The sequence below is a fragment of the Myotis davidii genome, unplaced genomic scaffold (genome assembly GCF_000327345.1).
Source record: "Myotis davidii unplaced genomic scaffold, ASM32734v1 scaffold73, whole genome shotgun sequence".
NCBI classification, from domain to species: Eukaryota; Metazoa; Chordata; class Mammalia; order Chiroptera; family Vespertilionidae; genus Myotis; species Myotis davidii.
The window spans coordinates 5,930,563-5,957,246 of NW_006286675.1; the positions used below are offsets into that span (position 1 = coordinate 5,930,563).

Consider the following 26,684-nt stretch of genomic DNA (forward strand, 5'->3'; position numbering starts at 1 on the left):
TAAAACTCGAAGGTCTTGGGGAACCTCTGGCCCTTCACGAAGGTCAGAAACTCTTGGGGCTGAGTCTGTCACTAATGGATAGATCCTCTGGGCTGAAGGCATGTGTGTCCTTCAGGGGAAGCCACATGCTTGAACTATAATTAGAAATAAATCTCATTGTATCTGAGCAACCATAGCCCTTCCTGAAAGCACAGTTCAGAAGGCAGAGAAAGTGTGAATTACAAGAGGGCTGCTAGGTAGGGAGGTGGTGTTTAGTTCTTATTTCTGGCCACAGATGGCTCTAGGACACGGGATCATTCTGAGTCTGCAGGGGAGGTTTCTCTGTTGGCCTGGGAGCAAGAGGACCCTCCCATTCTTTCCTGGTGAGCCTCCATGTTTAGGGTCCAGCCTCCAGCCCAGCAGAGTCTTCTCAGCCCTGGCATCCCCGAGAAAGAAAGAAAACACCGATGAGGACAATAACCCCTCTCGCTGGGCAGCTGATTGACAGAGGACTTTCGACATAGTCTCTCATTGGCCGGGTTCAAGCCTAACTATAGCACAAGAGTAGTTGGATGACTGTGGGCAAACTGTAACCTATCTGAGCCTCAGTTTCCTCACCTGTAACATGGGGATAACTGTATAGCATGAGGTGCTGGGAGTGCGTCCTGATGTTTAAAACTGTAAAGTGCTGTCCTTGAGGCCGTTATGATTATATTTTAGACATGACATTTTCAGAGCAGGACCATGTCTGTTTTGTTTCCTGCTATGTTTCTCAGGTCCAGCAGAGTATGTGACCGAGAAGGAGCGATTCAATGCTTGCTAATTGATGGATTGCCGGACCCTTATTTAACAGAAAAGGAGAATGAGTCATGGGGAAGAATCCAGTCATCCCGATGCCCAGGCCCTGAGCACCACAGAAAGGGGGTGGGCAGGGAGCGGGAGAGAAGGACAAGCAAAGACAGGACTGGCGGTTGCATTTGCATCATACTCCAGGGAGTTTCAGTATTAACTACTCTGCAAGCTGGTTTCTTGTCTGTAATTAATTCTCACTAAATTGACTCAGTCCCAATGGGCAGGATGGCCATCATCAACGTGACTCATTTAAAAAACTGGAGCATAATCAGAATCGCCACATACATCCGTTCTTAAAACTCATGCATCAGCTGGGAGCGCTGAGTGCCAGCCACACCATCCATCACTCCCTGAGAGTTTCTGCTCCCTCAGTAGTTCTGACCCACCATCGCACCTGGGGGTCCTGGCATCCATCTCCCAGGCAGGAAGGCGGTGGAAGATCCCTGGCCCTCATCCTCTCACTCATTCAACAAATATACTGAATGCCTGCTCTGCATCAAGCCTTGGGAGAGAGTGGGAGCAGGAGAGATGCAGTTCTGCCCTCAAAGAGTTTGTAATCTGGAGGAAAAGAAATGAGTAAAGAGGCCATTTCAACGCAGGGGTGTATGTGCTGGGTGTCTGTGCTGTGGTGGGGAAAAGCAAGGGGCCATGGCAGTCCCTACGAGGCAGACCTGGCTTAGCTCTGGGAAGGCCTGCCAGGGAGGTAACACCTACACTGGGACAAGAGGGGGAGTGTTTCAGGTAGAGGGGGCAGCAATGCGCAAAGGCCCTGAAGTGGAGGAGGAACTGAGGAGTTGAGTGCAGTTTGGGTGCAGTGTGTGGGGGTCTGTGCACCCTTGAAAGAAGTGCACGGGACTGGAACATGCTGATCCTGGATGGTCAGGCAGGGGTCCCATCCTACACGGCCCTGAAAACTTTTCAAGGGACTTGTCTTTCATCCTAGGGTGATGGGGAACTACTGAATAGAGCTAAGCAGGGAGAAATGTGCTCAGATGCTTAGAAAGTTCACTCTGTTGGGAGAAACTGGGGGTGGCCAGAATGGGAGCGAGACCAGTGAGGTGGCCATTCTAGGAGAGCAGGAGAGAGTTCAAGACTCGAAACTGGACCAGAGTCTGGCTAAGGAGACAGAGAGAGTGGAGGGACCAGAGACAATAAGGAGGAAGAACTGACTAGCCCCAATGGCTGCAGGGTTCAATCCAAACCCCTCTGAACCTGAGGCCTTCCTGAACCAGTCCACCCTCTCACCATACTTGCTTCCCCAGCTCTTTGTGGAGTCCCTGCTGCAACCTTATCGGGCTTCAGAAAACAAACGAATCCTCTACCTAGATATACCCCTACGGGTGACCCTGGGCAAGTCCCTTCATCTCCATGAACCTCAATTTCCCCCTTTGTGAAATGGGAGTACGAATACCTTCTTCACAGGGTTTGTGCAGACTGCCTTCTGTCGTGTTTTAGGAATACTTCCTTCTGTGCCTTCCTTCTCCTTAGACTGGGTAGTACTTATCTCTGTATCCCTAGAAACCAGCCCAAGGAAGGTGCTCAATAAATAACAACAGCTGACATTTATTGAGGACACATGCCATGGAGCCACTGCATGCTCAACACTGTACATTCCTTTTCTCATTTCATCCTCACCAGAAGCCTATCGCTTTGGCGTTATTATTATTTCCATTTTAGCAGTAAGGGAATTATGTCCAGAGAAATTAAGGAACTTATCCAATGCCACCAAGATGGCAAGACTGAGCCCAAATCAGCCTGATTCAAAAACCCCAGCTCTTCCATGGCCCCACGCCAAGTCCTCCTCCTATTGGTGGCTCAGACAGGGCTCTCAGGAACAGTGGGCTTGCCTGCAGTAGAAGAGGGGAGCTCGCATTCAGGGGCCTTGTCCCCTGCATATGTTCCCCGTCTCCAAACCCACTACTGAGTTTTCTGGGTGACGCAGCATCCCTGTTCTCCGGGCTCAACAGTTAGTGGGTAGACACAATGTCCTTAGAGATGGTTAAACTACTGATGTCACTGCCAAAAGTCAAGTGGATTCACTGGCATCCCATCTGGCCAAACACACACCAACCTCAACCATGACCCCCCATGTCACAAAGGCCTTGGCAAGCCCTGAGCTGCACAGGGGACACAACTTCACTTGGCCAGGTCAACCACTGAAGGGTACTTTGAAACCCTGAAAACAATTCTCTGTGGGCATGCACAGACATCTTAAAATATAAAAGGTGTTGCTCAGTGGTTAGGGTGTCAGCCCATACACCGAGGGGTTGAGGGTTCGATTCCCAGTGGGGGGGGCATGTGCCTGGGTTCCAGGTTTGATTCCTGGCCTGGGTCAGTGATCGTGGAGGTGGCTGGTCAATGTGCCTCTTTCACATTGATGCACCTCTCTCTCCCCCTTTCTCTCTCTCTTTCTCTCTCTCTCTCTCTCTTTCTCCTCTCTCCGTCCCTCCCTTCCACTCTCTCTAGAAAGCACTGAAAAAAGTATTGACGAAAAAAATGTCTACAAATAGTACTAACTATACAAAAAAATATGTAATTTGGACTTCATGTTAAAAGATGAATATGGAAAAGGAGAATTTGATTGTTTAATGTACTACTCCTACTCTTGTTACTTTTCTGTAAAATTGAAATTATTTTTAAATAAAAGGTTAAAATCATTTTAAAATTGGTAAGATGAAAAAAAAAATAAAATGCTTAGGAATAAATTTAATAAAGAAGCATAGAACCTGTACTCTGAAAACAACAAAACACTGTTGAAGGAAATTAAAGACCTAAGTAAATAGAAAGATGTCCCGTGTTCACAACTTAATATTGTTAAGAGGTCAACACTCTCCAGCTTGATATACAGACTCGTCTCAACCTCTATCAAAATCCCAAATGCCTTTTTAACAGAAATTAACAAGTTGATCCTAAATTCATATGGGCGTGCAAGAGACTCAGAACAGCCAAAACAAGTCTGACAAAGAACAAAGTTGGAGTGCTCACACTTCCTGATTTCAAAGCTTGCTATAAGGCTACAGGAATCAAGACTGTGTGGTCTTGGCATGAGGACAGACATATAGATCAACGGAATAGAATTAAGAATCCAGAAATAAACCTTCACATTATGATCAAGTGATTATCAACAAGGATGACAAAAAGCATCGCAATGGGGAAAAAATCGTCTTTTTAACAAATTGTGCTGAGCTATTTGGATATTCACATGCAAAATAATCAACTTGGACTCCTTCTTTACATCATATACAAAAATTAACTCAAAATCAAAGACTTAAATGGAAGAGCTTAAATTCCCTCTCCCAGGGGTGCTGGGTGCTTGGTCTTCTTAGAAGAAAATATGGGAGTAAATGTTGGTGATTCGGGGCTAAGCAAAGCTTTCTTAGATGTGACAACAAAGCACAAGCAGCAAAAGAAAAATAGAGAAATTAGGCTTCAGAGAAATTAGAAATTAAAAACTTTTGTGGTTTAAAAGACACCATCAAGAGAGTGAAAAGACAACCTACAGGATGGGAGGAAATATTTGCAAATCATATATCTGACAAGTGACTTCTATACAGAATTATAATAAGAAGACGACCCATTAAACATGGGCAAAGGATTTGAAGGGACATTTCTCCAAAGAAAGTATACAAATGACCAAGAAGCACATGAAAAGATGCCCAACAACATTAGTCATTAGGAACATCTAAAAATTAAAACCACAATGAGATACCACTAAAAAAGACATACATATAAAAACAAGCACTGAAAGGAAGTGGAGAAAATGGGACCCTCACATTACGATGGTGGGAATGTAAAATGGTACAGCCACTTGGAAAACAGTCTGGCAGTTCCTCAAAAGGTTAAAAAGTTACCATGTGATCCAGCAATTGCTCTCCTAGATATGTACCCAAGGGAATGATAAGCATATATTCATGTAAGAATTTGTACATATATGTTCATAGCAGCATTCTCAAAATAATAAAAAAGTGTAAAGAACCCAAATGTCTATCCAGTGATGAACAGATAAACAAAATGTGGTCCAGCCACACAATGGAATATTACTTAGCCTGAAAAGGAATGAAGTACTGTTAGATGCTACATATGACATAGATGAACCTTAAAAACATTATGCTAGGTAAAAGAAGCCAAAGACACAAGACCACAAATTACATAATTCCCTTTATATGAAATATCCAGAATAGGCCAATCTAACAGAGACAGAACAAGACTGGTGGATGCACAGGGCTTGGAGTGGGTGGGGGGAAGGAGAGTGCTACCTCAGGTGGATGGGGATTCTTTTGGGGGTGATAAGAATGATTGTGGTGATAATTGCACAACTCTGAACATACTAAAAACCATTGAATTTTATACTTTAAATGGCTGAATTGGATGGTATGAAATTTATATATCAATTAAGCTGTTAAAAAAATTGAATAGGGAAGGCACGGACTGGGAGAATGTTCACAATACACATGTCTGAAAATGAGCTTGTGTCCAGGATATGTAAAGAACTCCTACAAATCAATAAGAAAAAGACAGACAACCCAATTAAAAAAGAAGCAAAAGTCACTTTTCAAATAAGGATTTCCAAATGGTTAATAAAGAGAAGGAAAAATATTCAATTTCATTAATCTTCAGGGAAATGACAATTCAAACCAAAGTGAGAAACCACTTCACAATCACCAGAATGGCCGTGAGTAAAAAGACTGGCAATACCAATAAGCTGGTAAGCTTGAGGAATAAGTTGTGTTCCCACACCTCAGTGTGGGAGTATATATTTCTTCAACCTCTTTGTAAACTTATTTGGCAGTTTATAATAAAGCCAAATCTATGGCCTATCAATTCCACTCCAAGGTAAAATACTGAGGAGAAATGAGTGCATATGTTCCTTAAAAGATATAACAGCTTTATACAGGCATACCTGTGCTTCGCTTTAATACACTTTTATAGATTTTTTTTTTTTGCAAATGGAAGGCAAAACCCTCCACCAGCAAAGATTATAACTCACTTTTACTGCAATAGTGAGGAACTGAACCTGCAATATCTCTGAGATCTGCCTAGACTAGAAACAACCCAAATAAATAATCATTAACAGAGGGATAGATCTACCAACTATGGTATATCCATACAAAAGAATACACACACACACAGATATATATGAAAACGTGGATGAATCTTGCACATTAAATTAAGCTAAAGACACCAGACACAAAACACAAAAGAATACATCATTCATGATTCCATTCATAAGAGTTTCAAGAACAGGCTAACCCAATGGAATGTGATGGAAGGCAAAACAGTGGCAACCTCTGGGGAGTGACTGACGGAGGAGGGGCATGAGAGGCATCTTCTGCATGATGGAAATGTTCTATATCAGGGTGGTGGTTACAAATGCACACAGTTATTAAAAATTGGAGCCCTCTCTTTAAGATGTGTTCATTTAACTGTAAAGCTTGTTTGAAAAACCAGTTCTCTGAGGCCCCCGAGAGAGAGAGAACAAGCACTTCTTTCCCCACTGCTTTTTTGTCTCCTCTAAACCCTTCATTTGTGTCTAGACCTCAGGGCCAAGTGGAAATCACGGGCTTGGAGTTCATGGCCCTTCAAAAGCCGGTCCAGCCTACCTCTGCAGCTGACAGCTCATTTCTGTGTACCAGTGGTTCTCTAAGTTAAGTGTGCCTCACAGTCACTTGACGAACTTGTTCAAAGTACACAGATTGCTCACCGGACCCAGAGTTTCCATTCTGTAGGTCAAGGTGGGACTGGGTAATTTTACTATCTCCCCAGTTGCCAGGTGCTGCTGTTGTTGCTGGTCCCAGAACCACACTTTGAGCACTGCTGCTTTTATGACTCCTCTTTTCCAGCCTCTGTCTTTGTTCTGTGCCTTTGGAACCTGATTCATATCTTGCTTATCTTTCAAAGCTGCTTCAAATGCCACCTCCACCATGAGGTCATTTCCTAGGTTACTTCAGCAGTCAGTTTACCGTCCTCTCATGTGTCCTATAGCCTCCGGAAATGTTGGGTCACAGCCTGAAGGGAGCCACCCTGGTCTCAGAATGTCTCTGAAGTCTCATATTTTAGCTTAAAAGTTAATGCATGTTTTACATTATTTTCCAAAATATATCCATGCCTGATTTAATTTATTTAAAATTATGTATCTAGAGCAAGGCAGAAGCGCTTAGAAAATGTGCTCTGTTTATCTTGTGGCCTCACGTATTCCTGGGCACCTACTGCACACCGTTGGTAGGATTATAAATATCCCAGCCTGAAAAGCAATGGCTTTGAAAAATTTTGCATTGTCAGGCCGTTTACTTACTCTGAATATTTCTGTTATCGTCCCTCCAACTAAGCAGAGAGCAGAATGCGTCTCATTCCCTTTGGTTTTACCCTCACATTGACCTGGCTTTGTTTCTAACTGTACTGAATGAATGTTTGCTACTTTTTCACTAGGTTCTCAGTTTTAGGTGCAAATTGGAATTATCTGGGGAGCTTTTCCACTCTGGATGACCAGGCAGCACCCTGGACCAATTAAGTACAAATCTCTGAGGGTGGGATGAGCATCTGTAGTTTTTAACACTCCCAGGTACGCATGTACAACCAGGGTTGGGAATCAGTGTCCTAGCGGATGCTGGCTTCTGGGGGCAGGAAAGCACAGAGAGTCCATGCTGAAGGGGCCTTACAGGATCATCTGTCTGTGAGTCTCAAAGTTACTGTCCATCCATAGCTCCTGGGGGTGGGGGGGTCATTAAAACACAGGGCTGAACCTCACCCCCAGAGTTTTTTATTTAGCAGTTGTGAGGGAGCCCAAGAATATGCATTTCTCACCAGCTCCCAGGTAATGCTGACACTGCTGGTTTGGGAACCCACTTTGAGAACCATTGATTTAGATGAGTATTTTTCACACTGTGCTCCATGGAGACCCAGGGTTAAGGGAGCCCAAACTTTGGCCTCCATATGCCTTTGAACCAAAGCACCTCCACTTTCATCCACTCTTCCCAGGTTCTCAGTAAAATTTTATTTGAAGACAAGCGTCTGTGGCTAACAATGTCTGAGTCCCACCAGCTACTTCAAGGTGAGGGAGGAAGGCACAAGAGACTTTGCAGGGTCACATAGTAATTTATTTTCCTGGACTGAATGAAAATACAAGCATTTTGGGGCTTAAACTTTGTCCCCAGTATCACTCCCTCCCACTCAACCTACTAGACCAACCTTCCCTGCTCAAGTCCTCAGGGCTCCCAAACTCCTACGCTTCTCTTTGAAACCCTTAGGACGCGGCATTCAGACTCGCTCTGAAGACCGCTCTCTGGCCACTTCCTGTACACCCCACACCCTGCCCCAACTCCCATACCCCACCCCTCTGTGCACTTATTCCTGTTGCTCCTACCCTCTGGAAGGTCTGTTGTTACTTTCTGTCCATTCATGTCCATTTCAAAACTCCCTCTCCCAAGAAGCCATCCTTGACTGCATTCCTTGCACTCACACTGGTTTCCTCCCTCATGGGGCTCCTCACCACCTAACTGGACTGTTCCACATCCATTTGTCTCCTCCAATTCTCAGGGTTCTGGAGTCAAACAGCCCTGGCCTCCCTTCTCACTGGCTGTGTGAGTTTGGGTAAGTGATCTTCTCTGAGGTTCAGTTTGGGGCCCATCCAGCCATCTGAGAAAATATTTACTGAGCACAAATTATATGCAATTAAATAATGTATATAAACTGCTAAGCACACATAAGAGGTCAACACATGCTCACCGCCCCCCACTACTCTACAGCATCTAAGACACTGGACACTGACCATTATGAGGAGCAGGAGCCGCTGGGCGACGGAAGAGGGGACTGCGGTGGGGAGCACACCTATGGCACACCAATTTAGGTAGGCAAACTCGTAAATTACAACAGTCCTGCTAGATCCGGCATTGGCCTGTCATGTCAGCACTGAGGCCACAGCCTAATGAAACTCCCACAGAGTGATGAGGGAGGGCTTCTGAATGAATCTCCTTTTTCTCGGAGCAGTCTGAGAAGTCGGGCTCTGTCCTGGGCTCTCCTGACACCCTTTCAAGTGGTCACTGCCACTGAGGAAAGCAGGGGTGCGTGAGTGGGATGCGCACAGGTTGGACCCAGAAGCCTCCCATGCCTTTCTACACTCTGTCCTCCCCAAACCTCTCCCGGAGTCCCTTCGGACCCTTTATGAAAACCTGCCAGTCCCTAGGCTCACACCCTCCAGGGCACCACCTTCTTCCTCCTCAGGGTACCTGAGAGCCCTCACCTGACTGCACATACTCCCTTAGGGAAATCTGGGCCTCTCCAGGAGCTTCAGTTAACATCTCTACATTTGATCACTTCCAGTGCACATCCCATGCCCAGATGACCACTAGGGTAGTCTTCCCTGAGCCTCTCACACTTAACAAGACCCACAATGAACTCATCATCTTTCCCCAAGCCTAACCTGAACCCCTCCAGCACTTGCCTTCTTAGTCAGTTAGCAAGACAGAAATCCAGGGTCAGCCTGGAGCCCTCCCTCCCTCTAATGCACCCCACAGTCCATCAATCACCAAGCATATTAGTCCTGAAACCTGCCTAAACACTCCAGTCCATTGTCACCTCTGCTGCAATCACCCTGCAGCCTCCCCAGGGCCTTCAGGGTATAAAACCCAAACCCCAAACATGCCTCATGGGGCTCTCCGTGTCCGCCCCATACCTTGCTGGCCTCAGTTCTCTTGCTCACTCACAGCATTCCAGACAGGCTGAATTTCTTTCAGATCCCAAGCACACCCTTCTCTAACTGGCCTCCAGGCCTTTGTACATCCTGATTCCTTTGCCAGATGCAAGCCTTCCTCACTGCTCCTTCACCTGGCTACCTCCTCCCAGCCTTCAAATCTCAACTTAGTCACGTTTCCTCCGGGAATCCTTTTCAGACCCCAGAAGCTTAAAGCAGGTGCTTCCCCTGGACACCACAGGATTAATATGGTTTTTTTCCATGCCCATCTCTCTCATAGGCCATCAGTTTCTGGTCGGCATGGACCGCCCCTTATCATTCCTCCATACGTACCCTGTATCCACACAGGAAGTGCTCAGAAAATATTTTTGACTGAAGAGATGCTAAGATGGCTGGAAGGGCTGACCCTACCACCACTCAGTCACTCATCAGGTATTTACTGAGTACCATTGGTGTACTGAGCATCACAATCCACTGGGAATGTCAAGTTCTGCTCTCAAGAAGCTCCAAGCTCAGTGAGGGAGCCAGACCATAGACAAGCACCTAAAAACAGCCCCCATAACCGTGAAGCAAAGCAGACAAAATTGAAGGAAGCAATGGATAATTCAAAAATCAGAGCAGAAAACACATTATTTTTCAAGTACACACATGGAACATTCTCCAGGACGTGCCAGGTCAGAAACAATTTTCAAATTTCAAAAAGTTTAAAAGGGCTGAAACCACACAAAATACATTCTCCAACCACAATAGAATTAGAAATCAGCTGCAGAAGGAAATTTGAAAAAATTCACAGATATTTGGAAATTAAACAGCATAATTTTAAATAATCCATGAGTCAAATAAGAAATCACAAGGGAAATGAGAAAGTATTTGGAACTGAATGAAAATGAAAACACAACATCACAAGCAAACAGGTGCATAAATTAGATAATTTTAGGTAGTTAAAGAGGCAATGAAGAAGATAAAATGAAGCATGAGAGAGTATAGAAGAGGCAGTACAGTTGCAGATCTTCGCCCTCCCTGCATCGACACTTGCCATAGACTCATTGTGGGAGAGAGCATATCCTTGTCCCTTGCCTTTGGGCTGGCCATGGCACTTGCTCTGGCCAGTGGGATGTGGACAGAGCAAGTTTTGAGCTGAATCTTAGAAGCCTTCTGGTGTTTCTACTAGCTCTCCTGCCATCACCATGGGAAGAGCCTCCCCAGGGTACCTGCTCCTCCTTCAGCCTGGGCCCCAGAATGAACACACAAGAAGCACAGCCTCTGAGCTGAACCCAGCTTTGACAAACTGACTTCCAGTTGACCTGGCTTCCTTTGCAACTAGGAGTGTGCAATGAAATGGAAGTAGAAGTCATTGAAAGAAACTTTCAGGAATTCTTTTTCAAGTGAACTAACTCATAAAGTAGCATAGCTTTTACTACCTCCCCACCTCCCCCCCCCCCACCTCATTCTTCCTGCCTGGGACATAGATGTGATGGCTAGAGCTGCAGCAGCCGTATGTGCTTGTGAGGACCCATGGAAAGGATACAGCAAATAGATGGAACCTTAGTCCCTGAGACTTTGTGGAGCTTCTAAACTTGACCTGGACCTCCTACTTCTGGACCTACTTCACATGGGAGAATAGTCTCTATTTTAGCCATCATAATTGGGTTTTTATTACTAGCAGTCAAATACAAATTTTTTTGTTAATCCTCGCCCGAGGATATTTTTTCCATTAATATTTAGAGAGAGTGGAAAGAGAGTGGGAGGGAGGGGGAGATGTGTAGAGAGTGAGAGAGAGTGAGAGAAAGAAACATTGACATGAGAGGGACACATTGATAGGTTGCCTCCTCCACAGGCCCTGACTAGGGCTAGGGATCGAATCTGCAACCCAGGTACATGCCCTTGACTAAGAATTGAAACCCCTGACCCTTAGATCCGTTGGCCAACACTCTAACCACTGAGTCACACAGGTCAGGACTCAAATACAATTTTTAACTGTAGCCATAGAAATATCTTCTATCTCACGTGGTCTTTATGCAATGTGAGCTTGATACTCCTCCTGCTGAGTGGTAGAGGCTACATTCCCTCCTCTCGAACTTGGGTGGACCTTTGTGACTGTCTCAGCTAATGAGAGTATGGTGGAAGTGGTGTGACATAACTCCCAAGGCTAGATCATAAAAATGCCACGCACTTCCTCCTGGCTCGCTCTTGGGACACTCACTCTTGGAACCCAGCCACCATGCTGTGAGGAAGCCCAAACCTGCCCATGCAGAGACCACATGGAGAGGTCACAAGTAAGTGTTCTGGCCAACAGCCCAGCTGAGGTCCAAGACAATAGCCAGCACCAACCAGCAGCCATGTGAGTGAAGGCACCTCTGGGTGATTCTAGACCCTAGCTATCAACTCACCCCTGACCTTTGTTTTTAAATTAAAATTTAATTAATTTATTTTAAAATGTTTTTTTCAGTTATAGTTGTCATAAAATATTATATTGGTTCCAGGTGAGTCAGCCCCAGTCTTTAAGTCTTCTCCAGACATCGTGGAGCAGAAACATGCTCCCCCCAACTTTGCCCTGTCCAAAGTCCAGAAAATCTATGAGTATAATAAAATGGTTGTTTCATGCCATTAAGTTTTGGGGCACCTCCTCTTCTTTGAGGAGGTGAGACTTGAACTGAGACCAGAGTGAGAAGGAGGAACTGGCTATGAGAAGATCACGGGTAGGACATTCCAGTGGAGGGAAAAGCAAGTGGAAAAGCCAGGAGACGTGACTTCATTTGCTCTGTGGCTGGAGACAGTGCAGGAGAGGCAGACAGGACCAGACCACGTAGGGCCCTCTGAGGTGTAAGAACTTCTCCTGGGGCGTCAGACGGTGATAACTGCCACAGTCACCTCTCCTAGCCGGCAGACTGGCTTCTGAACAGGCCTTCGACGCCTTGGCCCAAATAAAACGTCAGCCTGACAGTTTAAGCACTTCTCAATTTGGTCCGAGCATTGTTTTGGACCCATCACCTGACCCCTGATTCCACCTCTAACCTACCCTTCCAAATGTATCCATGTTCTAACCATATGTGATGATGCACCATTCTCCAGACATATCATGTACATTCAGGCCAGTGAGCGTTTCCACGCTGACCGCCTGCCTTCCGTGCCCTCCTCCATTAGAACCTGGCCTTGTGGGCTGATTCAAAGTCCGCCCCGGTGTCAATTCTTCTGCCAACCTTCCTAGATAGGCCAAAGGAGAGTAAGTCTCTCCCTCCCTTACGCTCCTGCAGACTTATGTTGCTCTCCTCCCCACATTTACCCCCAAAATAAAAGAGAGACTACTCAAGAGCAGGTTTGGGGCCTTTTTCATCTTTGGGGCTACAAGGCCTATCTCACTACCTATGGTACATCCTGTGCTGTTCCATTCAGTAGGAATGAATAAATTGGATGGATGGAGAGTTGAATGACTGGATGAGTAGAAGGGTGGATAGTGAGATGAATGGATGCACATATGAGCAGTGGATGAATTGAGGATGGTAAATGGCTGCATGGCTAGATGAAAGGACAGATGAGTGGGCGAAAGGCTGGCTAGATGAATGGAGGCAGATGGACAGGTGGATGAGTGTGTTTTTGACTAGGTTCTTGGAAGGATAAAGTGAGTCTTTAAACCAGAAGTTAGCAAACTTTTTCTGTAAAGGGACAGATAAATACTTTAGGCTTTGTGATCCACAGATGGTCTCAGTCATGCATTCCATCTTCTTTGCCCTTTTCCCCCACAAACGTTTAAAACATGTAAAACCTACTCTTAATTAATAGGCTCTACAAAACAGGATCTTGACCATTACAATTCAATTTTGGATGACCAGAATTTTTAGTAATCTCTGAGTTAGCTCTATTTACTAGTACTACTTAGTAAGCACAGAGCTGAATCCCAAACTCAGAAGACCAGGGGCCACCCTCATCCCCTTCTCAACAAACAGCATATGAAGTCAAGGACTTTGCTAGCTGGGGAGGTTTAGAAGGTGTGGTCGCCCCTCCTCATCACTGGGCAGCCTTGGGATTTCAACAACATCACGTCTCTAAGGAGAAGCTCTGAAAGAGAACCTACCGACTTAGCAATCAGCAGTAGATCCAGGTTGGGGAGTGGTGTGAAACGCCCCAAAGTCTATGAGTCTCCTTCTGACTAGGGTCCCAGACTAGGACTTGGAGTCACGTTGTGGCATTTCTGCCATTTCTATCCCCATAAGCACTGACATCATACATGGAACTCCAGACCACAATTTCCCGCAACTAGCTTATGAGTTGTGATTTTTATGGGCTCTTTTTTTTCTCTCCTCAGGTTATTATGAATTACCAGCAGCTTTAGCAGCTTTCCAACTGGCAGGAAGCAGTGCAAACACAGATGGAAGTTTCCCAGTTAAAAACCTCTTAACAAAGTCATAAAACAAAACAGCCCACCCCCTCTCTGACCTGCTGCCAGCTCAGAAGCAAGAGAGAGAGAAGAAAAAAACATGAGTGATCGTTGCTGCCTTTGCTAAATAGATCTTTTAGATGTAAAGGTGGGAGGAGTGTTCTGTTACATCTCATACACGAGGGCTTTGGGTTTGAAGAATGCACACAAAGCTCTCTTCCTGAGGGCAAAAATGAGGGGCTGAGATGGCAGACCAGAGCAATGCTCCATCTCCTCCTGGGGACCTGGGGGCCCCTGCTTTCATGGCAATGCGACCCCAAGGCAGTATCACTGACAGGGACCTCAACTACATTCGGCAAGAGATTTGGCTTGGTGCTTTGCTTCTTCCAGAGAAGTCCCTACCCCGAGGAAATCCAAAGGCAGTTGGGAATTCAGGATTAACACGCGACAACAGTGTACTGAGAATCAGAATGACTGGCTCAGTTGCTGTGTGACCCTGGCAAGTCACTCCCTCTGAACCTCCAAATCAACACCGACAAAATGTTCAGGGTGGACATCCCCAGCTCTGACATTCTTGGAAAGACATGGCAAACAATACCAAGCAGGGCAGAATCAGATGCTAAACTACAAGGAGACTGCAAATGACTTAAAAGCCCAGAGTAGTAAGGAGCTGTCACAAGCCTAGGGTAGCTGAGCCCACCACATCCTTTCAATTTCCATATTTTTGCTGTACCCCTATTTCCTTTCCTCTAACATCACCTCCTCAGGGAAGCCTGCCTAGATTTCCCAGGTTGTCAGTCACTCCCCTTGTGCTCCGAATAATATTGCTTCACTAATCTGATTCCTTCACTGGCCAGATTGCTCCTGGGCAAGGGCCCTGTCTGATCTGTCTTTCCATTTCCCCACTCTTGTCATGAGCAAGTGTTCAAAAATATCTGTTGAACTGAATCAGACTGCAAAGGGAAACTTTCCAGGCAATATTGTGGGTTGTGAAGGGTAGAGGTGTCTGATATCTGGGCAGTCCCCAAGTCTGGCCTCCTTTCCTTTGAGAGTCCAGAGGATTCCTTTACCACCAAGTCAGGCATAACTGCCCCAATGTTGAGATAACTTAGGAAAGCCTCATGATACCCCAACTGCTCTGTCACTATGCAAACACATCACCTTCTCTATATGGACCAAAATATATAATGCACACACACACACATATATACATGCACACATACACACTTACACACAGACACACACACACAGCAATACCTCAAAACTATAGCTGTCCTCCTTCTGCCTTCCTCAACAAGCGGAAGCTATCCTTCCAGAAATCGCACCACGTCCCCCAAGCAGCCCCCACCCGGCAGAGAGGCATGTCCACAGAACGCATGGCACCATCCACCATGAAGCATGTGGATTAGGAGACAGGCTTCCCTGAAAAGCCTCTGAGAACACATGCCTACTGCCAAGCCTCTATTCATGGAAATCACCTCTGCCTCCTCATTGCTTTTCTTATATCACCGCCTTGTAAAAGGGCAATTTGTTTTGGCAATTAGAATGATTAACTCACCAGATGTAAGTGCTGGAGCATCTCCACGTATCTGTGGAGGGAAAGGAGGTGGAGTTTGCATTAATTCCCATCCTGTGTCAGCCAGGGAGGGGTGATGCTCTGTTAACAAGCTCAAGGCCACAGGCAGCTGCTTGGGGACTCACGCTTTTTCTGAAGACAGCAGTTCCTGTGCGATGACATGGGCTCTGGACTGTCCTTCCACCTGTGGGAGGAAACAGAACTGTCAGGAGGGGCAGCACCAGTGGGGGCAGCCAGACGGAGATCTTGGATCCACAAGCATCGGGTTCACAGAAGGACCTCCATGCTGCCGAGGGCAAATTCCACGAACTTCTCAGTTCATTCTCTGGCGCCCATTACCTGTGTGACCTTCAAACTGCAGCTCGGTTTCTTCATCTGTAGATGCGGATATAAACAGCATCTAACTCAGAAGGTTGTTGAGCTAATGCTCAGTGCAGTGTCTGATACATAGTGAGTGCCAATAAGTGGCCACTAATACGGCTGTGATCTGGAATAACCTGTAATTCTCTGTGCATAGGCAGCTCTCTCCTACCTTTGTTTTTACAGATGCTGTCCCCTCAGTGTCCCTTTCCCCTTCCCTGCCTGGCTAACTCCCAGTTATCCTTCAAGACTTAGCCACGGCATCTATCACCTCTTCCAAGGAGACTTTCCTGATACCCTCCCTGAACTGGTTGGGTAAGCTATCCTTTCTGGGCAGTGCAATACTAAGCAGTGCAGAATCAGATGCTAAACTACAAGGAGACTGCAAATGGACACCAATTATGTCTCCCCTGGAGGGCAGGGACCATCAATTTCACCTCTGCATGAGCGGTGCCTGGCATACCATAGATTCCTTCTTTTGACTGAAAGAATGAATAAGTGAGAGAATTATCCACTTTGGAAGCATTAATGGTCTTGGCTGACCTCAGAAGGCAAGTCACATAACCTATCTGAGCCCCAACTTCTGCAGCTGTAAGGAAGGATGGGCAGGGGCCGAGGCAGATGCCTGGGCATTCTGTCACCAGCAGGCCCCTCCTCTGTAGCTCCAAGCCTGCCACATATCAGACATGGCTGGTGGCTGGGATCCAGAGAACAAAGACTCTATGGACAGAACAGATGGTGGATGCTGGGAATGTGCAGGTATGGGTGGGGTCGGGGTAGGGGGTGCAAAGTGGCCCATGGTGGAGCAGAGGGCACTCAGGAGGGACGCCTGGATTCTGGTTCCAGTTCTACCACCACCTCCTTGTGCAACCCTGCACAAGTAACTTTCTGAGGTCAGTCCTCAGTTTCCTCATGTGTGAACAAAATGACCTTTAAATTTACTTCCTATGTGTTACCAAAGTTGAGGAGTTACTAGTCAAGTGAACAATCTACTCTAGAAACTCACTACCTGCTGAGAGAGCAACTATACAGTGTGGCAGTTATGGGCATGAACTCAGAAACTAGGCAGTTTGGGTTCAAATCCTGCCTCTGCCTTTTTCACAAATTGAACAAATCATTTAACCTCTCTATGCCTCAATTTTCCTATCTGTAAAATGGGTGCAATAATAGAATGTTATCTAACACACATGTATACTGTAAGGATTAAATGAGTCTCTCTCTCTCTCTCTCTCTATATATATATATATATATATGTGTGTGTGTGTGTGTGTGTGTGTGTGTGTGTGTGTGTGTGTGTATAAATTCATCTATAGATCTATAAATCTATCTATACATAAATATCTAGATACCTAAAAATCTATCATCTGACAGTAGCAGCTGAGGCAGTGGAAAGCAAATGGGCTCTGGAATCAAGCACATCCAAGTTCAAATCCTGGCCCAGCACTGTTTAATTGGGTGACCTTTGGCAAACCATTACCCCTGAGCTTTAGATTTTTTCATCTGAAATACGGTGGAAAATAATCAACCTGACCTCACACTCCGGTCGTTTTGATTATGTGTTCCTGACGCAGGGCCTTTGCACTCACTGCTCTCTATGCTTGTGATGTTCTTCTCCAGATCTTCTCATTCTTACTTTCTGACTTTTTCAGGTTTCTGCTCAAAGGTCACATCCCATCCTTAGTGTGGCCATCTGTGGCCACCTGACCTGAAGAACATTCTCTAAACCTAGGGTTTCTCAACCTGGGCTTGACTGACACTTTGGGCCAACAACTTTAGTTGCAGGACTATCCTATGTTAACAGCATCCATGGCTTCTACCCACTTGATGAGAGTAGCAGCCCCCAACCTCATTATTACAATCAAAAATGTCTCTAGGCATTGCCAAATGTCCTCTGGGGGCAAAACCTCACCCCCTGCTGAGAACCAATACCCTAACCCTTTATCTTGCTGTATTTTTCTTTCTTTTTAAAATATTTTTAAGATTAATTTTTAAAGAAAGAGGAAGGGAGAGGGAGAGGGAGAGAAACAATGATGTGAGAGCAAAACATCAATTGGCTGCCTCCTGCACCCCACTTCCCCATCATGGATTGAGCTGGCAACGTGGGCATGTACCCTGACCTGGAATTGAACTGGCAACCTTTTGGTGCAAGGGACCATGCCCAACCAACTGAGCCACACCAGCCAGGGCACTATACTTTTCTTTATAGCACGCACACTCCTTAATATTATCCTTACACACAAAATTCAATAAATGTTTGAACAAACTGATAAAGTTAGATACACTGCCCAACACATAGTAGGTGCTCAATAAATGAGTTCCCGCCCTAGCTAATCCATCTCTAATAGATTCTTAGTGTTTTCTGGAGACTCAGTCCCTCTGAAGCCACCCTAACAGTCCAGACCCTGGAACCACAAGTTAGTCTCCTGCCTGCATCTCATTGCAGCTGTCACGGCATCTACAGAGCAGGAGGGAAACTTGTGAGGCCTGCAGAAGCTTCCAGCCTCACCTGGCCTCCCGCCCTCCCACTGGCGCCGAATTGTGACTCACCGTCTGCCTTCGGCATCTGCAGGGCTAGCACGGGGCTCTGTGGACAAGAGTGGCTCACTCTTCCCAATGCGGGGGCTCCTTCAGAGTCCCACGTGTGAAAAGGATTTGTAAACAAAACCCTCTCAATGGAACATGCATTCTGCCAGGACAGGCCTCAACAGCTAAGAAAACCCTGTGGTCAAGCTTCCATAAAGGGAGTTACTCTGCAGAGTAAGGACGGGAGTCAAGAGATCCGAAGCTCAGGTTCTCCCCCTATGAAATGAGGACAAGAGTCAAGATGACCTCCAACCTCCAATCTTCCAGGGGCCTGTGATTCAGTTCTCATTTGTCATCCAGCATGATGCTGAGAAGGCCTGATTCAAATTTGGGCTCCACCTCTTCTTGTACCTATGCCCTTGGACAAAAGTTATTTCTCTTCTCTGAGTTCCATTTGTAAAACATGGATGATGATGATGATGATGATGATGAAGATAATGATAATAATACCTATTTAATAATACAATAGCTTGCATTTATTGAATACTTAGTATGTACTAAGCTCTAACCTTTTTACACATATTATCTCCTCTTCTTTCTTATATTTTTTTAAGGAAAGGGATGGGGGGCTCCATTGGGACTTAAGAAATGGTGATGGCATCACAACCTGAACAGTGTTAGTGATTGGAGAAGGGGGTTCAGGGGCTAGTCCTTGTTGTGGGCCCCGTGCCCAGCATACAATAGGTGCTTGGTAAATGCCGGTAGATTTAGGTGATGGATGTATTCATGGAGGAGAGTGCAGCTGTGTAGCCCTAGGTGCAGCAGTGTGTCTAGCTGTGGTCTCCATGTGTGCTGCTGGAAATGTGTGTGCCCAATTGGATGTGGGATTGTGCGTTCGTGCGTGAATGCCTTTCCACATATTATCTCACTGAATCTTCCTAAAAACCTATGAGGTAGGTACTTACTATCACCATTTTACAGATGAGGAACTAAGGAACAAGTAAGTCATACCCTTTGCCCAAAATCACTGCTAATAAGTGGCAGATCCAAGATTCAAATCGAGAGAGTGTGGCTCCAACATCCCAGCACTAAACAACGTGCCTGGCACATAGTAAGCACTCAGCAAATGGCATCTCTGTTCATTATAGATGATGGTGGGTTTTTCAAATTGGGAAGTACCTATCTTTTCCTGCACTGAAGAGCCAGCAGCAGGAGACTTACACTCCAGGAGTGGCCTGGGCTAGTCTCTGGGCCTCAGCTCTTCTGATTCTTACCCTCAAAGTAGTGCCCACTGTGTATGTAGGAAAGAACTATACCAAAAATCAGGGCATCCGGATCAACATCTCGGCCAGGCCACGAGCAGCTATGCGACCAAAGGCAAACCCCTCTCAGGCGCCTCAGTTTCTTCTTCTGGAAGATGGGGGTCAATAGTCCCGCCCTCCATAAGATGATGGATGGAAGTGGTCAACCCCCGCCCACACTTTTGATGTTGTCGTCATTACCATTGTTACAATCTCAAAGCTGTGGGCTGGACTTCTGGTAGGGTCGGGGCACTGGCCACTCTGCACGTCCCCTGCAGCCCTCTGCCAGACAGGCAGACTCCGGGTGGGACGTCCCGGCCGTCCCGCTTTCGTGACTCTGCCAGTGATGGATGTGTCTTCGCCAGCCGGACAAGAGGGAGGCCATGTGCTCAAGGCTCTCTTCAGAAGCTGCTTATGGGCGTTGTCCAACCGGGCCATTTAATATAGATGTTTATTTAACCAGGAAATGAACTTTTGAGGTTGACGGCAGTGTCGAGGGACAGACTTCTGGGAACAGGGTTCCTCCCAGGAGCACGGGGCCTGGGGCGCCAGGGCTATCGCCTTTCTCAGGCGGACGCTGTGGGTGTTACATCAGGTGGCTGCTGGCCCCTCTGTCGGAGGCTGAAGCAGCTTATCACCTCTGTTCTCTAGGGCTGCCCGGTCCTGCACTTCCTCCTCAGGCCCCATGCAAACCAGCCAGGTCACTGCTGACTATTCTGGGGCCAGGTCAGGTTGGGAGGGACAGGCCTCCTTTAGGGATCTTTGAGGTTAAACAGTGGGTCACAAAAACAGTTGGGAGTCCTGGCCTCTGTGCTTCATTGTCCAGCCTTAAAATGGGGGTACTTAGCCTCCTTCTAAAACAGCAGTTCGCCAAGTGTGGTCCCAGAACCTCTGGGGTTCTCCCTCCCTTTTCCAGCTACATATCTGTGTGAGCCTGGATTTTCATGAAGGGTGACCAAAACAACAGTTCCAACAGTCTGAATGCAGAAGCAACTAGGAGAATTCAGCTGTTTTCCAATAAACCAGACATTAATGATATTTGCAAAAAAAAAAAAAAGCAAAAAGCAAAACTAATGTCATTCTCACTACTTTTTAAAAAAATATATTTTATTGATTTTTTACAGAGAGGAAGGGAGAGGGGATAGAGAGTTAGAAACATCAATGAGAGAGATGAGAGAGAAACATCAATCAGCTGCCTCCTGCACACCTCCCACTGGGGATGTGCCTGCAACCAAGGTACATGCCCTTGACCGGAATCGAACCTGGGACCCTTCAGTCTGCAGGCCGATGCTCTATCCACTGAGCCAAACCGGTTAGGGCCTCACTACTTTTTTTAAAAAACAGTTATTTTTCATTAAAAATGCTATTTGTGTTAACATATAATGGGTTATTATTGTTGTTTTAAAATATTAAAAGATAGTGTGACTTTCTCATGTGGTAAAAATTAATAGATATAACTCATAGAAACAACAACTATTTGAGGTCCTCAATCATTTTTAAGAGTTCTGAGACCAGCCAAAACCGGTTTGGCTCAGTGGATAGAGCGTCAGCCTGAGGACTGAAAGGTCCCAGGTTCAATTCCGGTCAAGGGCATGTATCTGGGTTGCAGGCACATCCCCAGTAGGAGATGTGCAGGAGGCAGCTGATCAATGTTTCTCTCTCACTGATGTTTCTAACTATCTTTCTCCCTTCCTCTCTGTAAAAAAATCAATAAAATATATTTTTTTTTAAAAAAAGAGTTCTGAGACCAAAAGGTTTTGAGAGCTACTGGTAAAGAGGTTGTAACGATCATACAGAATCAGGGATGGAAAAGTTGTTCTTTCTCAGTGAAGAGCAATGGAAAAACGAGGCATCACTGTCACTACCATATTAACAATAATCATTGGGGGGAGCAGGTCAAGAACCCCAGGCTTCCTGGCCTGGCCCTCAGGATAGCCCCAAGCACACCAGGGGTCATATGGTCTTACTTCCTGATGTCCTATCCTGCAGAATAGGCGGGCCCACCTTCAAAGCTCCTCGCTTGTCACCACTCTCCCTGTTGGCAGGCTCTGGAGTTTACATACCTGCTCTACGTTTAAACAGCCACCTCTCTTTTCAACCTCATCTCTGCTTGGTCCTTGCCAAGCCCCACATCCTGACATCTTGGTCTTCCCTTTCCAGTTGCAGCTGTCCTCTCCACCTAGGGTCACCTGGGAACTCTAATCTCCATGCTGTAACCCTCAGCCTCTTGTCTCCGTAAGACAGTGGAGCTCAACCTTCCTAATGCCGCGATCCTTTAATACAGTTCCTCATGTTGTGGCAACCCCCAATTTCATTGTTACAAATTGAACATAATTAAAGCATAGTGATTAATCACGAAAACAATATGTAATTATAGATGTGTTTTCTGATGGTCTTAGGCGACCCCTGTGAAAGGGTCGTTCGACCCCCAAAGGGGTCGCGACCCACAGGTTGAGAACCTCTGCCGTAAGACTTCCTTCTCAGATATCTTCATCCACTCAATCCACCCTGGGCTTGTTCCCACTCAGAACTGTTCTGCCTCTAAAGTGATGAGCTCCTCAGTCCCTATCTTGGACCTCAGCTACCTAGCATCCCTACATCCTCTGCTGAACATGTCGCTTAGCTCATCAAGAGCTCCAGGCATCAACCCACTCTAATCCATCCTCTGCCATGGCAGACACCTTCTGCCATCTCCTGCAGCCCCAAGTGGCTCCTGTGGCTCCTCAGCGCTAGATGACAGAAAGAACTTGTCATCTAGGATTATGCTGATAGCCCGTGCTTTGGGGCCAGAAAATCTGGTTCCAAATCCTGGGCTCTACCCCTTCCTCTACCTATGCCCTTGGACAAGTTGTTTCTCTTCTCTGAATCCCATCTATAGAACAGGGATAATAATAGTAATACCTACTTAATAATGTAACAGCTCGCATTTATTGAACACTTAGTATGTGCTAAGTGTGGCTCTAAATTTTTTTAAGTATTATCTGAACCCTCCCAACACCCTATGAGGCAGGCACTACCATTATTATCTCCATTTTACAGATGAGGCCACTGAGGGACAAATAAGTCCTGCCCTTCGCTAACTTAACCTGAAGACCCTTCCAGCACTTCTCCTGCACTCTTCATGCCCCAGGGAACCCAATTTTATTCCTAAGATCAGCCTACTTTTTCCTACCTCCAGGCCTTTTTGGCACATGTAAGTTCCTATGCCCAGAATCCCCTCCAAACTCAGTAAGTGTCTCTAGGTCACACACTAAGCCAAGGCAGGCACCCCATGTTCCCTATCTGTCAGCCTCCTCTGTTCTGCAGTCCATTAAAAAAAAAAATCATCTCTAGAGAGAGGGAAGAGTCTGTTTCAAGCCTTGGGGAAATATTCTTAACGAGTCTTCATTGATTTGAGGGCCCCAATGAAGGGCGCATTGGAGGATTCTGAAGTCACACCTGGAAAAGGAAGAGCGCTAGGAAGCCTGACTCTAGGAGAACACTGTCTCCAACGTGCCTCTGGGCAGCACTGTCAGGGCCATGATCCTTCCCCCTTGGAACTCAGATGGTGATTTCCAGCACAGCCTTCAAAGGCTAGAAAATTCAGAGAGAGGAGCTCAGAGAAAGATGGCTCATTTTTTATCCTAGCTGTTACTTGTGCTCCCACAGGGGCAGAGAAGGGATGCGGATGGAGAAGATGAGGCAATGCGTGCTAGGACGAAGGGGGAACAAGTGGGGCCAAAGAGAGGCCCATCCCCTGGACCAAGGGGTCAGCTTCTAATTCATGTGGACACCTGCCTTATTCTGGTTATAGGCTAGTGTGAGTCTGGGTTTGGCCTGGATACTTTAAGAAAACTTCTAATTTTGGACGGAATCTTTGATTCTGTCTGCAGTGTGCAATACATTACTAGAAGCATCAAGTTGTCTTGGCACGCCCTGAATGAGGCAACAGGAAGCCTGATTTCTACTCCTGACTGCCTCTCACCTGCCAAATAACCCTGAGCAAAGTGATGGCCTCTCTAAGAGCTTTAGTTTTCCTTCCTGTAAGTCAAAGCAATCTCCAACATAACTGAGACTTTTTACCCATTGACTAGCCACCCCCAATTTCCCTCTCCCCTAGTGCCTGGCAACACCATTCTGCTCTCTGCTCCTATAAATTTGATTGTTTTAGATTCTTCATACTGGTGGAATCATGCAGCATTTGTCCTTCTGTGACTGCCTTACTTCACTTAACATAATGTCCTCCAGGTTCATCCATGTAACAAGATTCTCTTCCTTTCAAAGGCTAAATAATACTCTCCTATATGTATACACCACAGTTTATTTATCCACTTATCCATCAATGGACATTAAGAAGGTAGCTCTCGTGTTAAGTGTTCTTACCACAACAAAAGACAAAATAACCAAAGTGATCTGCAAATGCCCATATTAGCTCTCTCACCTTCCAGAATCCCCAAGTGACCGTGATTGTGAATGGCAAGCTCGGACTGTTTGACAACAGGAAAAGGCCAGTGTGGGGCTTGCATGGCGAACTTTGAGCACCAGGGTTATATACTAGGTGTACACAGTGACTGCCACGAAGTCAGGAAGGAGAAAGCAAGGTTGAGTATGACCTTGGGGTCCAAATCCTAAACAAGTGGGCGGAGGGGCACTGTGGCAGAGAGGAAAATCAGCCATAGAACAAGCTCTCTCAGTGCCAGGGCATTCTCACTGTCCCCATATCCGGCCCTTTGGCTTCTGAAAGCTCCCAAGCCCTCCAGGACCTGGAACAAGTTGTGTGAGACATGTGGGTACATGGACACCTCCCGAACCTTTGAGCCCCTATCCTTTCCTATCCCTTGTGCTCTGAGAGTTTGCCTCCCTCATCCTCCTCCACTCATGCTGCCTTGAAGCATCTCTTTGTGTGACTGTACTGAACACTGCACTCTCTGCATGGTTACTGGGCAGCCGGTGAGAAGCAGGGCTGGAGCGCAGCTTGGCCCCTCACTATGCCAAGTAAACCACACGGAACCAAATAAGTGTTTTCTTTTTATTAAACTGTCTTGCATTTAAGTTTGTTTTCCTTACTTAAATGCAGGAGCTGAGTCTAATGTATTCATTTCTTTATTAGTTTATTCTAAGCTATGCATGGAATACTATTTTATGTGCCAGGCAGTAAGGACACAACTGTGAATAAGTCAGGCAAGGTCCCTGTCCTCCAGGGAGCTATTCTGACAGGGAGAGGCAAGTAATGTGCAGAAAAATAATCACAGTTTGAGGTAAGCACGAAGAAGAAAATAAACAGAAATCCCATTGCCAGACACAGCAGGTGAGCAGGATAGGCCCTCTTAAGGAGGTGACATTAACTTAAGACCTATAGCCAACTGTGTAAAAGGCAGGAATAGTGTTTCAAGTAGAGAAAACTGCAAGTGCAAAGGCCCTGGGGTGAGTTTGAAGAACAGACAGACCTAAAAAAAAAAAAGAACAGATAGAACTCATTTTTATATCCTTCATGATATCTGCAAAAGGTCTACACATTTGTTGAATTTCATTTGATCCATGATTAACACAGGGCAAAGATGAAATGGTTAGTGCCAACAACCAGAAGAGGAAACAAAGAGGAGAAGCAGGTCGGAGGTTGGGTGGGAAGATAACGAGTTCAGTTTGGGATGTGTGGAGTTCAAAGTGTCTGCAGGGCTCCTGAGAAGGACTTAATAGGGCAGCTGGAAGCTAGAGTGTGGGGCTGCACAGCAGGGTCAGGCCCGAGAGTCACCTCTGGGAATGCCATTTAAGTAGGGCTGGCCACTGCCCTGGAATGGGCTGACTGAGCAATGGACACAAAATGAGAGGCAGGGCCAGAGCTCAGGCCTTGGAAAATAAATGTCTCATGTGGCGGCGTAGGGAGAGAACCAGGAGAGGATAGAGTCTGAGAAGCCAAAGGAAGAGGGAAGGCCACTGAGCTGAGTAAGACGGGGTCTGAGGTGGACAGTGTGGAGAGGGCCTCGTTTGTGGAGGTCAGGGGAGGTCATACGGAACAAATGACAACAATGAAGGAGGAGAAGCATGGGGAAGGTCTGAATATGTTTGTGGGCTGAGGGAAGTCCTACAGAATTTCTTCCACCCACCTCCTTCTTCTTTGCTCCAGCCACACTGACCAAGTCTTCTAGCTCAAGAAGGTCATTCCCACCAGCCCACCTTTGCACAGCTGTTCTTTGTCAGCAAAATTCTGTTCCTAGATCTTCCCATTGCTTTCTCCCTCACACTATACAGCTCCCTGCTCAGAGGTTTCCTCTTCATCAAGAAGGCATTCCCTTAGAAATTAGAGTCCTCATGCATTGCTGGTGGGAGTGCAGCTGCTATGGAAATCGGTCTGGTGGCCCCTCAAAAAATTAAACATAGAATTTCCATATGATCTAGTAATTATACTTCTGGATCTATATCCAAAAGAACCGAAAGCTGGGTCTCAAAGAGGTATCTGTACACACATGTTCATAGCAGCATTATTCACAATAGCCACGACGGGGAAGCAATTCAAGTGTCCAACAACCTATAAATGGATAAGCAAAATGTTGTCTATACATACAGTGCAATATTATTCAGCCTTAATAAAAATAAAAAAAAATTGTGCCCAGCCGGTGTGTCTCAGTGGTTGAGTGTCGACCTATGAACTAGGAGGTCAAAGTTTGATTCCTGGTCAGGGCACATGCCTGGGTTGTGGGCTTGATCCCCAGTGTGGGTGCCCAGGAGGCAGCCAATCAATGATTCTCTCTCATCACTGATATGTCTATTTCTCAGGAAAAAAATTCTGACATATGCTATACTATAGATCAGCGGCTCTCAACGTGTGGGTCGCGACCCCTTTGGCGGTTGAACGACCCTTTCACAGGGATTGCCTAAGACCATCCTGCATATCAGATATTTACATGACGATTCATAACAGTAGCAACATTACAGTTATGAAGTAGCAACGAAAATAATTTTATGGTTGGGTCACAACATGAGGAACTGTATTTAAAGGGCCAGAAGGTTGAGAACCACTGCTATAGATGAACCTTGAGGACATTATGGAAAGTG

The 26,684-nt window shown here is 46.1% G+C and overlaps 1 protein-coding gene across 2 annotated transcripts in view; it reads right to left on the reverse strand.

The window, feature by feature from the left end:
• Window positions 1-26,684, reverse strand: part of FGD5 (FYVE, RhoGEF and PH domain containing 5) — a 110,961-nt gene that overhangs the window by 37,149 nt on the left and 47,128 nt on the right. For both annotated transcript variants that reach the window (XM_015560400.1, XM_006758316.2), the window contains exons 4-5: window positions 15,594-15,652; window positions 15,451-15,481 (exon numbers count right to left, since the gene is read on the reverse strand). In XM_015560400.1, the coding sequence (XP_015415886.1) occupies window positions 15,451-15,481; window positions 15,594-15,652 (90 nt within the window). The remainder of the gene's footprint in view (window positions 1-15,450; window positions 15,482-15,593; window positions 15,653-26,684) is intronic.